At 53.4% G+C, this 13784-nt stretch overlaps 1 protein-coding gene across 5 annotated transcripts in view; it reads right to left on the reverse strand.

The window, feature by feature from the left end:
* Nucleotides 1–1100: 1100 nt before the first annotated feature.
* The window catches only part of MVP (major vault protein), a 28440-nt gene continuing 15756 nt past the window's right edge, over nt 1101–13784 (reverse strand). For all 5 annotated transcript variants that reach the window (XM_054669140.2, XM_016928746.3, XM_063796930.1 and 2 more), the window contains exons 6-15: nt 13364–13458; nt 12205–12441; nt 8676–8957; nt 7294–7538; nt 7022–7219; nt 4256–4642; nt 3156–3272; nt 2851–2977; nt 1750–1938; nt 1101–1373 (exon numbers count right to left, since the gene is read on the reverse strand). In XM_054669140.2, the coding sequence (XP_054525115.1) occupies nt 1146–1373; nt 1750–1938; nt 2851–2977; nt 3156–3272; nt 4256–4642; nt 7022–7219; nt 7294–7538; nt 8676–8957; nt 12205–12441; nt 13364–13458 (2105 nt within the window). In that variant the 3' untranslated portion in view covers nt 1101–1145. The remainder of the gene's footprint in view (nt 1374–1749; nt 1939–2850; nt 2978–3155; nt 3273–4255; nt 4643–7021; nt 7220–7293; nt 7539–8675; nt 8958–12204; nt 12442–13363; nt 13459–13784) is intronic.

Below are 13784 nucleotides of genomic sequence, written 5' to 3' on the forward strand. Positions count from 1 at the left end.
GGGGTCTTGCTATGTTGCCCAGGCTGGTCTCGAACTCCTAGTCTCAAGTGATCCTTGTGCCTTGGCCTCCCAAGGTGCTGGGGTTACAGGCCTAAGCTCTTGCACTCGGCCCCTGGGATCTTTTTACTTCCTCGGCAGAGACGGGGCAGGCCTGGCACCTACAACTGTTCCTGGCCCCAAAGGGCTGGTGCACCCAGGCCGACTGCACCTGGATCCTTCTCTCAAATGAGGACCCCTTACTGGTTGTGGGGAAGGTGGGATAAGGGCACTCCTCCTTCAGTGCTCCCAAACAGCCCAGACCGGAAGCTCAAGGAGATGCCCAATTCCTACTGCCCTAGGCAGGGTCCTCCTCCCCAACCTGACACCCCCACCTGGGAAGGGACAAGCGCACAGCACTGGGTGCAAGCCTGACACGTCTGCTGGTGCTGTGGGTGCTCCAGCAGGTGGTGCTGGAGGGCGCCTCCCGGATGGGAAGCTGGGCTGCATCTGCAACAGCTGAGAGCTACCAGGCAGCTGGGCTCCTGGAGAACCAGTGGTGAGATGTTGCCATTGTGGGCCCCATGCCCCCACCCATGGCATCATCACCCCTATCTGGGCTCTAGGAAGCCCAGTGCACAAGGCTTTGGGGCCACATTCCTACTGGGTGACTTCTAGCTCATCCTTCCCCTGCCTCGGGGTCCTCTCCCCTTTATGGAGGAGAACAGTCTCCTGTAACTATCTAAAGATGTTGACTGGGCGCAGTGGCTCACACCTGTAATCCCAGCACTTTGGGAGGCCGAGGCAGGTAGATCACCTGAGGTTGGGAGTTCAAGACCAGCCTGGCCAACATGGTGAAACCCCATCTCTACTAAAAAATACAAAAATTAGCTGGGCGTGGTGGCACGTGCCTGTAATCCCAGCTACTCAGGAGGCTGAGGCAGGAGAATCACTTGAACCTGGGAGGTGGAGGTTACAGTGAGCAGAGATCACACCACTGCACTCCAGCCTGGGTGACAGAGCAAGACTCCAGCTCGAAAAAAAAAAAAGATGCCAGGGGCACCTCCCCTCCCCACCATTAAGCTCCCTGGTAACCCCAACCAATGTCAGACAAGAGAAAAGTGTTGAAATTGTAAATGCCCAGAAACTTCCATTGTATTAATCAGGAGTTAGCGCAGTACAGGCACCACGTGGTTGTCTCCAGGAGCTTGAGGGGCCTGAGCAGACTGGGGGGATATCCCCTCCCCGGGGCTGGGCCCACTGGCCACCCTTCTGCCCAGGGGCTGACCCTCGGGCCCCATCCCCAGCAGCCCAAAGGCTGTGTTGAAGAGGTTGATGGGAGTGGAGCCATCGGTGATGAGGGTTGATTTCAGGCCCAGGGACTGGAGCAGTTTTACCTGGAGGGTGAGAACAGGAGGAAGTTGAGATGGGCGTCAAACCCTGGCCACTTCAGAGTGACCCTCCTTAAGTCAGCTGGTTTGAAGGGTCACCTCCCCTGCATCTGACCACCCTGCTTGACTGCCTTGGAAATGCCTGTCAGACTGGCGTCCCATCCATTTCCTGTCTCCTCCGGAGCTCTGGCTCACTGCTGGATCTAGTACAGTGCCTGACGTTGATGCAGCATGACACTGTGTGAATGACCCACGATGCAGGGACAGGTCACTCACCCCTCCCTTCCCCACAATCTTTCCAGATGTTGTGTTTTCCGCCTTGGCTCTGCCTTCCTGGTTTCAAGGTTGGTCCTGAAACCAACACACCTTCCCCAACTCTCACCTGCATCTCAGGCCCAGCCACAGCAAGGTCCCTGATGGTGCTGGGGCCTATGGCCTCTGTCATCTGCTTGAACTTCTTCACCTCCACCTCAGCCAGCTGCTGAGCCTTGCTCACCTCCAGCTCCAGCTGGGCCCGGGCATAGACCAGTTCCAGCTCTCGGACCTTCTGGACCCTCTGGAGCTCAGCCTCCTGGAAGGGGAAAAATCAATCATTCTTTATTTTTTGACCCAGGCTGGAATGCAGATCAAGACTCACTGCAGCCTTGAACTCCTGGCTCAAAGGATCCTCCTGCCTCAGCCTCCTGGGTAGCTGGGACTACAGGCATGTGCCACCACACCCAGTCAATTAAAAAATTTTGTTTTTGTAGAGATGAGGTCTTGCTATGTTGCCCAGGCTGGTCTTGAACTGGTCTCGAACTGACCTCAAATGATCCTCCCATCTCAGCTTTCCAAAGTGCTGGGGTTAGAGACCTGAGGCACCACACTAGGCCTCTTTTTACATTTATTTTTATTTACTTTATTTTTGAGATGGAGTTTCACTCTTGTTGCCCAGGCTGGAGTGTAGTGGCACAACCTCAGCTCACCGCAGCCTCCACACCTCCTGGGTTCAAGCAATTCTCCTGCCTCAGCCTACCAAGTAGTTGGGGTTACAGACACATGCCACCACACCCAGCTAATTTTTTGTATTTTCAGTAGAGATGGGGTTTCACCATGTTGGCCAAGCTGGTCTTGAACTCCTGACCTCAGGTGATCCACCCGCCTCAGCCTCCCAAAGTGCTAGGATTACAGGCGGGAGCCACTGCACCCGGCCTCTTAATGGGATTTCAAGCATTAAATAAGATCATGCCTGTGAAGCATACACAGCACTTGTGCCAAGGTGGCCAGTGCATGAGCGCCCAGCTGCAAAATGGGTGTTCTAATCCTTACCTTCCAGCAATGGAGTCAATGAATCCTACAAGGCAAAGGACTTTGCAAATGCAAAGTACTTGGATAGGGCTTTATGTTGGGGGACCTGGTGTCCTATACAGTCTCAGGGACTGTAGGGAATGGGCCTTTTCCAGGACTCAAGGCCACCCTCTTCTTAATGCCTCCCCCCACTCACCGTTTCGATGGCCAAGGCCTGTGCCTTTAGCTTGGCCTGCAGCACGGACCCTTCTCCCTCAATCCGGGCTGCCTCTGCACGGGACTCGGCCTCCGCCTTGGCAGTCCCGGTGCTCTCCACGGCCATGCTGGGGAGAAGGCAGAGTCAGGTAAGACCCGGGAGACAGCCCAGTCCCCCCACGGCCTTGACTTATGATGTAGCCGTGCACTGTCTCATCGACACCCCACCCAGGCCTGCTGCCCACACCAGCTGCTGTCCTAAGACCCTTGGCCCCTGCCAGTCTCCTCCTCTAGTTCTCAACCCACCTCAGAGCCTCCAGCTCCAAGAGTTCCTTGCGAGCTTTCTCGGCTTCTGACTGGTCCAGGATCTTCTGCCGCTCAAGCCGGCCGCGGGCTTCCTGCTCCAGTCTCTGAGCCTCATGCCTGGAGGAGACGGAGCGCAGGTGAGAGGCTGGCATGGGGCCAGAGCAGGAACAGGAGCGCCAAGGGCAGCGACCACCAACCAAACCGGTGCCCAGGACAGACCCCAGCCCCTAGAAGGCACCCAATACGCAACTCAACCCAGAATGGTATACGCGCCACAAGCCAGTGTCACTCTAGGCCAGACAAATGCAGGCGTGACTGCGGCCCCCTACTTTCACGCCACTTGAGTGGGAAAAGAACAAGTATACAAGGAGGATTTCAGACAGTGACAAGTGTGGGAGACACCAGGCAAAGAGGGTGCTATTCAGCTGTGAGAGAAAGAAAAGTGTTCCCCAAGGAGGGGATCTTTGGGCTGAAGCCAGAAGGAGAAGCCTGCCTGGAAGGGAGCTCAGGGGCGGGGGGAAAGCTTTCTGGGCAGCAGGAACAGCCATTGCAAAAGGCCTTCAGGTGGGTCCAAGCTGTGCATTGAAGGAGCAGAGGAAGCCAGTGGGGCTGGAACATGTCAGCTGGAACATGTTCCAGGGACGAGGAGCATGGAAGGGGGAGGCTAGAAGGCAAATCGGGGGAGGCCGGCTGGAGCTGCAGGAAGGAGTTTAGGTTTTATCACATGCAAGGTGGGAGGCTGCAGGAACCGCATCTGATACGTGCTTTTTTTTTTTTTTTCTTTTGAGACAGGGTCAGTCTCCCAGGCCTGTTGCCCAGGCTGGAGTGCAGTGGCGCAATCATGGCTCACTGCAGCCTCAAACTCCTGGCTTCAAGTGATCTTCCTGCCTCAGCCTCTCACAGTGCTGGGATTACGGGCATGAGCCACCGCGCCCAGCCTGATTCACATTTTAAGTGGGTCACCTGATCTATTGGGTAGGGAATAGATCTTTGAGGGTAGGGATGGCAGCAGGCAGTCCACAAAGGATGCCAGGTTATCCAGTTCCCGGCAGTGGCCTGCCATGGGCATTATAGGCAGCCGAGCTCCCAGCCTCACTTACTTGGCCGCCGCTTCCTGGGAGTTGGTGGTGATCTCGATGGCCAGCTGGACGCTGCGTTGCAGGGCGTCCCGGGTCCTCTGATCCACAGGCTCCACTGACTGCACGTCCACACTGCTGACCACCAGCCCGTTTTGGGGGAAGACAGCCTGGTCCCGGGGCCTGGGCAGGGCCATGCCATCGGGGCCCTTCGCTTCCGAGGTCTCAAAGCCAAAGACAGCAGTGCGAATGATGCGGGCTGAGTTCTTATGGAAGTCATCGAAAGTGACAGAGGCCACGGCCCCCCGCACCCGGGATGCAATGGCTTTGCAGGCATCACCTACAAAGTCTGGCACTGAAAAGAGCTTGGCCGTCTCTTGGGGGTCCTTCCGGTCATTCACCTCAAAGTGCCTGTGAACAAACAGGCCCAGAATGGGGAAGCTGCTTTCACCCAGGAATCTCTCTTTAGAAGAGACAAGGTCTTGCCATGTTGCCCAGGCTGGTCTTGAACTCCTGGGCTCAGGCAACCCCCCAACCTCAGCCTCCCAAAGTGCTGGGACTACATGTGTGATCACGCCCAGCCAGCAACTCTCTCCGAGAAGAACTTCAACACCCATCCTGTGTGGCCGGGCAGGGTCTCTCACAATAGAGAATGCTAATGTATGCCTGGTAAGGTCCTAAAAACTTAACACATGTTCTCCTTTAATCCCACTCAGCCACCCTATGAGATGGCAATGATCACCACCCCCATTTTACAGATGAGGAAGTAGAGGTCCAGGGAAGTCAAGTGGCTGGCCCAAGACTTGCCATATAACATGTGACAAGCCAGAAAGCTGAACCAGGCAGCTGCTTCTGGGGCCTGTGCTCTTAACTATGATGTTGTAGTGCCTGGGAATATGTCGGCAGCCCTGGGAATATGTCGGCAGCTGTCTGCCGCCATCAGGGCACTGGCTGCTCTCAGCTAAGAGGTGAGGGACATGCTTGGGAGTATTGAATATTCTTTTTGGAGACAGTCTTGCTCCGTCGCCCAGGCTGGAGTGCAGTGGCGCAATCTGGGTTCACTGCAACCTCCGCCTCCCGGATTCAAGAGATTCTCCTGCCTCAGCCTCTTGAGTAGCTGGGACTACAAGCTGGGACTACAGGTGCCCACAACCAGGCCTGGCTAATTTTTGTATTTTTAGTAGAGGCAGGGATTCACCATGTTGGCCAGGCTGGTCTCAAACTCCTGACCTCAAGTGATCTGCCTGCCTCAGTCTCCCAAAGTGCCGTGATTACAGGCATGAGCCACCACACCTGACCCTCCCTCCCTCCCTCCCTCCCTCCCTTCCTCCCTTCCTCCCTCCCTCCCTCCCTCCCTTCCTCCCTTCCTCCCTTCCTCCCTTCCTCCCTTCCTCCCTTCCTCCCTTCCTCCGAGACAGGGTCTCTGTGGGTCTCTGTTGTCCAGGCTGGAGTGCGGTGGCACAATCATAGCTCGCTGCAGCCTCAAATTCCTGGGCTCAGGCAATTTTCCCACCTCAGCCTTCCAAGTAGTTGGGTCTATAGACATGTACCACCATGCCCAGCTAGTTTATAAATTTTTTTTTTTTGAAACAGAGTCTTGTTATGTTACCCAGCCTGGTCTCAAACTCCTGGCCTCAAGCAATCCTCCTGCCACAGCCTCCCAAAGTGCTGGGATCACAGGTGTGAGCCACAGTACCCAGTCATGAACACTGTTTCTGTACATGACTTATCTCACCCAATCCTAATAGCTGCTATTGAGCTCTGACCAATAGAGGCACTGTTCTAACACTCATTGCATCTTTTCAATGGCCTTGTGAAGGAGAAAATGCTGTCTTCCTCATGTTACAGATGGGGAAACTGAGGAAAGCACCCTGTCCCTTGCCCAGGTCCACAGGCTGCAAACAGCAGGGCGGGGGCGCAGGCCAGGGCAGTCAGTTTCCGAGCTTGAGTTCTCACCGCCCCCTCGCACTGCCCACTCCCGCCAGCTGTGTCCCATGCATCTTTTAACAGCCCGACAGTTACGCATTTGGCTGCACGCGCACTGGGAGCTTAGTTGGGGTAGTGTCCTGCTACTGGATCCCTGAGTCCTGACCCCAGGAGGTGAGCCCACGCCTTCCCTGAATTTGCGTGAACTCCTGGGTTCCCTCTTGACCTCAGCACTGAATGAGGTGTCCTGCCTTCATGAGGAGCCCAGCATCAGCACTTGAGCAGGACCCTCCTTTTCTTGGGGTTCCTAGGCTGCACCCAGCAGGAACCCTCACCCACTGCTTGCCACCCAGTTTGTTTTTTTTGTTTTGAAACAGGGTTGACCGGGTGCAGTGGCTCATGCCTGTAATCCCAGCACTTTGGGAAGCCGAGGCAGGCGGATCACCTGAGGTCAGGAGTTCGAGACCAGCCTGACCAACATGGAGAAACCCCATCTCTACTAAAAATACAAAACTAGCTGGGCATGGTGGCACATGCCTGTAATCCTAGCCACTTGGGAGGTTGAGGCAGGAGAATCGCTTGAATCCGGGAGGTGGGGGTTGCAGTGAGCCAAGATCGCGCCATTGCACTCCAGCCTGGGCAACAAGAGTGAAAATCGGTCTCAAAAAAAACCAAAAAACCAAAAAACTAAAAAAACAAGAAACAAAGAAACAGGGTCTTGCTCTGTCACCCAGGCTGGAGTATAGTGGGGCCATCATGGCTCACTGCAGCCTGGACCTCCTAGGCTCAAGTGATCCTCCCACCTCAGCCTCCCAAAGTGCTGGGATTCCAGGAATGCACCCCCATGCCTGTCCCCGTTTTTACCAGTTGTAGGCCAGCTGCAGTTGCAGCCTGGCATGATCCGCCGTTTCGATGGTGATGACGTCTGTGAAGAAGTCAGGCCCCAGCAGCAGGCAGAGCGCACGGCGGGCATGGGGACGCTTGGGCCGCCCAGCTGAGAGGGACAACACTGTGAACTGCTCCTCAGGACCCAGCGACACCAGCTCAGGCCCGAAGACCACGCTGCAGAGACAGCCGAGGGTCAGAGCCAGACCCATGGAGAGCCACCCCCTACACCCTGCGCTGCCAGCACTCACCGGGCTCGCTTCTCTCGGTAGTCGTACACCTGCACCGCAGCGTTGTGGGGCACGCGGTAGCTGACCACACGGGTCTTGTTCCGGGGCGCCAAGGGCTGGAGGCTCTTAGCTGTGTCCTTCTCACCCCTGTCTGCCAGAGGGTCCTGCCCCTTGTTCAGCAGCTCCTCCACCCCGGGAGGCAGCTCCTTCTCCCACAGGACTTCGTCCTGGGTCAGCATGTAGGTGCTTCCAATCACAGCGCGCACCTTGGGATGAGGACAGGGAGGGAAGCTGCCCGTAAGGGTGGAAGGGAGGAAGATCCGCCCAGCTGTCCCGAAGCAGAGCCCATCCAGGGAAGGCGCGCCACGAGGTTAAACACCTTCTCTACGGGGAGGCCAGGCTCCACCCCGGGTTTGCCATCTGCTGGCCCTGTCATCGTGGGCTAACTACCTCACCCCTTGGGCTTCAGTTTCCTCATGTGTCAAGTGGACTTGACGGTGGCTACCTTGCAGGGTCTGGGGTGAATGACATCTTCACATGTCTAGCTCAAACAGCTCTTGGCATAGAGAAGGTGCTCAATGTTATTTCTAGAATCTTCCTTCATGGGGCAGTTTGGAGGGTACCTCGGGGATGGTGAAGTAGGCTGTGTACACGGATGCTCCCTCGGATTCCAAGCTGGACTTCCAGCTTGGATTCTTAGAGAAGGTTGGAGACGTGGCCCGAGGTCAAATCAAGGTCGAGGTTTTAGGTGAAGCAGAAAAAAATGAAAGATTCCACCGGGATATGGGCATGAGGGAGGAGGTCCTTCCTGTTCCCTGGCCACCCCATCAGACCTTTATGCTGGGAACCAGGTCTGCTGTGGGAAAGGGTCCCTGTCCTAAACCCCCACTTGTCCTCTCAGTGGACATGCTAATATTTTTTTTTGACATGGAGTCTCACTCTGTCACCCTGGCTGAAGTGCAGTGGTGTGATCTTGGCTCACTGCAACCTCCGCTTCTCAGTTCAAGCAATTCTCCTGTCTCAGCCTCCCAAGTATCTGGGACTACTCAGACCACCACCACGCCTGACTAATGTTTGTACTTTTAGTAGAGACAGGGTTTCCCATGTTGGCCAGGCTAGTCTCGAACTCCTGACCTCAGGTGATCCACCCGCCTCGGCCTCCCAAAGTGCTGAGATTACAGATGTGAGCTACCGCACCCGGTTGGTTCTAACATTTCAAATGAGATATTTAAGGCAGAAGGATGGCAAACACTCCACGTAGTGCCCTCCCCCAACCAGACAGCCCAGCTGATATGGCTCTCCATGCTGCTGAAGTCCCTGCCCACCTCTTCCACACACCCAGAGGAAGCCGCCACCAAGGCCAAGGCCACGTGGCAGCACTGCCACTCACTCCCAGCCATTACCTTTCCGGTCTTGACATCCTGCACATAGATGCCCTCGTTCTCGTCCAGAGGGATGGCCTGACGCTCCTCCACCACCTCCACTTTGGCAGATGGCACATACTCCAGGGGTCCGCGGATGAGCCAGTGGTCCCCAGCCTGGTGTGAGACCTTCTCCTCATCCTCCCCCTCCTCCAGGGGCTGCAGGGCCCTCAGCAGCAGCCCCTGCTGCTCCGACAGCACATACACATCCTGGATGCCTTGTTCCAGCTGCTCTCCTGGCTGGAGGAAAAAAGACTTCTCTCCCTAGTGGGGAGATGTGAGGTTAGGGTCAGTGCCTTTAGGGTTGCGGGTGCTTCCAATGGTACCTCCCCAGTCCTGTGCTGTCTCAGGCCTGTGTGGAGGACAAGAGCACCAGAAGCCCGCCCCCACCCCCACATCATAATACGGTGAGGCACTGTCTGGACTGTGAGGCTCTACACAAACGCCTGCCAAATCTCATCTGGTCAAATGTGTCCTTGAAAGATTCCATAACTGTCAGGACCTGGATCCATGCAAGCTAAACCATTAAAAATCAACCTGTTTTTTCTTCTTTCTCCCAGGCTTTGTTTTCTAGAGATGGTGTAACCTAGGGCTTGACAAACTCTGGTTTTCAGGCCAAATCTGGATTCTGCCTTTTTTTTTTTTTTTTTTTTTTGAGACAGTCTTCCTCTCTTGCCCAGGCTGGATAGTGCAGTGGCATGATCTCAGCTCTCTGCAGCCTCAACCTTCCAGGCTCAAGCAATCCTCCCACCTCAGCCTCCCAAGGAGCTGGGACTACAGATGCGCATCACCACACCCGGCTAATTTTTGTGTGCTTCGTAGATGATGGGGTGTTGCCATGCTGCCTAAGCTGGTCTCAAAGTCCTAGACTCAAGCGATCTACCCACCTCAGCTTTCCAAAGTGCTGGGATTATAGATGTGAGCCACCACGCCCAGCACCCCTGTTTCTTAAAAAAATTTTGAGATATAATCCACATATGAAATTTTCCCATCTAGAGTATACAATTCACAATTCAGTTGTTTTAGTATACTCAAAGTTGTCCAACCATCACTACTATGTTAAGTCTAGAGTATTTTCATCATCACCCTGAAAAGAAACCCTGTACCTAGAAGTTACTGCCACTCCCCATCTACCCCACCCACCACTAGTCTATTTTCTTTATGTGTTTACCTATTCTGGACATTTCACATAAATGGAATCATGCAATATGTGGTCTTTGATGTCTGGCTTTTTTTTCTTTTTCTTTTTTTTTTTTTTTGAGATGGAGTCTCGGCTCAGCAGCCCAGGCTGGAGTGCAGTGGTGGGATCTCAGCTCACTGCAACTACTGTCTTCCAGGTTCAAGAGATTCTCCTGTCTCAGCCTCCCGAGCAGTAGCTGGGATTACAGGCACCCGCCATCATGCTAGCTAATTTTTGTATTTTAACAGAGACGGGGTTTCACCATGTTGGCCAGGCTGGTCTTGAACTCCTGACCTCAGGTGATGTGCCCGCCTCAGCCTCCTAAAGTGTTAGGATTACAGGCCTGAGCCACTGCGTCCAGCTGGCTTCTTTCACTTAGCATAACATTTTCAATTTTATCCATGTTGTAGCACGTATGTCATTATTTTTTGTTTTTCCTAGAGACAGGATCTCACTCTACTGCCTCAGGCTGGAGTACAGTGGCACAATCATAGCTCACTATACACTCCACTTCCTGGGATCAAGCGATTTTCCCACTTTAGCCTCCCAAATAGCTGGGACTACAGGTGTGCCACCATGCCTGGTCAATTTTTAAAAGTTTTTGTAAAAATGGGGTCTCACTATGTTACCCAGGCTGGTCTCAAACTCCTGGCTTCAAGCAATCCTCCTGCCTTGGCCTCCCAAAGCACTGGGATTATAGTCATGAGCTGTTGCGCCTGGGCTGCCATTTCTTTCTTATGGCTGAATGATATTCCATTGTATGGATATGCTACAATTTTTTATCCATTCATTATATATGTACATTTGGGTTATTTCTACTTTTTTTTTTTTTTTTTTTTTTGAGACAGTCTTGCTCTGTCACCCAGGCTGGAGTGCAGTGGTGTGATCTCGGCTCACTGCAACCTCCGCCTCCCGGGTTCAAGCAATTCTCCTGCCTCAGCCTCCAGAGAAGCTGGGATTACAGGTGCCTGACACCATGCCCAGCTAATTTTTTTGTATTTTTAGTAGAGAAAGGGTTTTGCCATGTTGGCCAGGATGGTTTCCAACTCCTGACCTCAAGCGATCCACCCGCTTTGGACTCGTAAAGTGCTGGGATTACAGGTGTAAGCCACCATGCCTGGCCTATTTCTACTTTTTCTGCCTCCTGTTTTTGCAGATAAACTATTCCAGGAGCATGGCAGTACTCACTTGTTTACGTAGTGCCCAAGCTGCTTTCCTGACATAACAGCAGAGTTGAAGAACTTCCACAGAAACAATGACTCACGGAGCCTGGAGTATCTACCATCCAGCCCCCTTTACAGAATGAGTTTGGCAACTGCTGGTATTCCCACATATAGTTCAGAGAGGGGATGAGGTAGGGGGTGGGAGAGGGTAAACCAAGAGGTTTATTTTACAAAAGATGACAAAGCAAAGTGAACACCAGGATATTAAAGATGTGAAATATAGTCACTGCATGATAGTTCAGTCCATTACAGACTGCACATGGTGGTCCCGTAAGATTATAATGGAGATTTTTTTTTTTTTTTTTTTTTTTGAGATAGTCTCACTCTGTCGCCCAGGCTAGAGTGCAGTGGCACGATCTCGGCTCACCGCAGGCTTGATCTCCAGGGTTCAAGTGATTCTCGTGCCTCAGCCTCCCGAGTAACTGGAATTACAGGTGCGTGCCACCACACCCGGCTAATTTTTGTATTTTTAGTAGAGACAGGGTTTCCCCATGTTGGCCAGGCTAGTCTCGAACTCCTGACCTCAAGTGATCCACCTGCCTCGGCCTCCCAAAGTGCTGGGATTACACGTATGAGCCACTGTGCTGGCCTATAACGAAGCTTTTATATTGTATTTTTACCTTACCTTTTCTATGGCTAGATACACAAGTACTTGCCATTGTGTTCAGCTGCCTGCAGTATTCAGGACAGTCACATGCTGCACAGGTTGGCAGCCTAGGGGCAGGCTACGCCATCTAGACTAGGTGCCATCTAGGTTTGCATAAGTGCACTCTTTTGCACAAAGACAAAATCATCTAAGGACTATTTCTCAGAATGTATCCCCATCGTTAAGTGGCGCATGACTGTATCAGAGAGAGTTTCAGAGTCTCAGGCAGCGGGTAGCCAGGAGGCCTTCCCAGAAGGGGAATTAACTTCAGGTCTGAGGGGTAAGTCAGAGGCTGCCAGGAATCAAATGGGCCAGTGTCTCAGGCGTGTAAGAACTAAGCATGCAAAGGCACAGAAGGTGTTCCTAGAACGTGCATCTGGAGGAGAGAAGGCAGAGGGCCTCATGCCACTAGAGGGCATACATCTCCCAGGGCAGTCCTCTGTGGGGGTGTAGGGACCTCACCTTGACCACGCGCTTCTGCCCCAGCTGATTCTTGCCATCCGGTCCGACAGGGTCGAGAATCACGCAGTAGTTGTGGGGGCCCAGGGTGGTGATGGGCACAACCCCCAGCACCTCCTCGTGGACATCTGGCACGTGGGCCTCTGTGTCCTGCACTGTCACCAGCCACTCCTCCCCAGTGCGGCGGGACACTCCCCTGAAGTCCCGGAAGTTCCGCCGAGCCCGGAGGTGCAGGGCTGTCTGCAGAGCAACGTGTTGGGTATTTGAGTGACCTGCCTCCAACTTCAGGGGATCTGCGAGCCCCATTGGCCACCAAATGCTCCCAATGCTCCCAGATCTCAGAGACAATTTCTACCAATCCAGGGATTTTTTTTTTTTTTTTTTTAATCGGAGTCTCACTCTTGTTGCCCAGGCTAGAGTACAAAGGTGCGATCTCAGCTCACTGCAACTTCCGCCTCCTAGGTTCAAGTGATTCTCCTGCCTCAGCCTCCTGAGCACACCTGGGATTACAGGTGGGTGACACCATGCCCAGCTAATTTTTGTATTTTTAGTAGAGATGGGGTTTCGCCATGTTGGCCAGGTTTGTCTTGAACTCCTGATCTCAGGTGATCCTCCCGCCTCAGCCTCCCAAAATGCTAGGATTACAGGCATGAGCCACTGCACCCAGCCGGCTTTGTTTTTTTTTTTTTTTTTGGGACAGGGTTTCGCTCTGTTGCCCAGGCTGGAGCACAGTGGCATGATCATGGCTCACTGTAACCTCTACCTCTGGGGTTCAAGCGATTCTCCTGCCTCAGCGCCTCTGGAGTAACTGGAATTACAGGCATGCTCCACTACACCCAGCTAATTTTTAAATTTTTTGTAGCGATGAGTTCTCACTGTGTTGCCCAGGCTGGTCTCAGACTCCTGGCCTCAAGTGATCCTCCTGCCTCAGCCTTCCAAATTGCTGAGATTACAGATGTGAGTCATTGCGCCCAGCCCCAGAAAGACTATTTAACCCTTCAGATGATCCAGAATACTCAGGCAATCTGATCTCTGAATTTTTTTAAGTGACCCTAAAATTATTGCTTCTCTTTTACTCTCATGCCATTCTACCACCATTCTCTGCCACTTGGAGGGTTCCCTAGCCCCAGGTCCCTTAAACCACAGCCCCCAGAGCACCAACCTTTTCCGTAAGGATGACGGCGTCCACCAAATCCAGAACCTCCTCAAACACCGCTGGGAGGTACGCCCCTACTGTGGTGACCAGCCATTCTTCCCCTGGGCCAAGAGTGGAGGGTAAGGGACAAGGGCCCCCCAGCCTGCTCCCCACCTACCCCTCCCCACAGCTTAGACACAGGGGATTGACAGATTTCATAGGCAAAAAGATGGCAGTGACCCCAGGCTCAAGGTCCTGACTGCGGTCCTCTTATTCATTCTTTTGAGGCCAAACCCCCACCCCAGTTGAATTTTAAAAGCTTTTTCTATTTTTTTTTTTTTTTTTTTTTTTTTTTGAGACGGAGTCTCCCTCTGTTGCCCAGGCTGTGATCTCAGCTCACTGCAACCTCAGCCTCCTGGATTCAAGTGATTCTCATGCCTCAGCCTCC

This window comes from Pan troglodytes, chromosome 18 (genome assembly GCF_028858775.2).
Source record: "Pan troglodytes isolate AG18354 chromosome 18, NHGRI_mPanTro3-v2.0_pri, whole genome shotgun sequence".
Lineage (NCBI taxonomy): Eukaryota > Metazoa > Chordata > Mammalia > Primates > Hominidae > Pan > Pan troglodytes.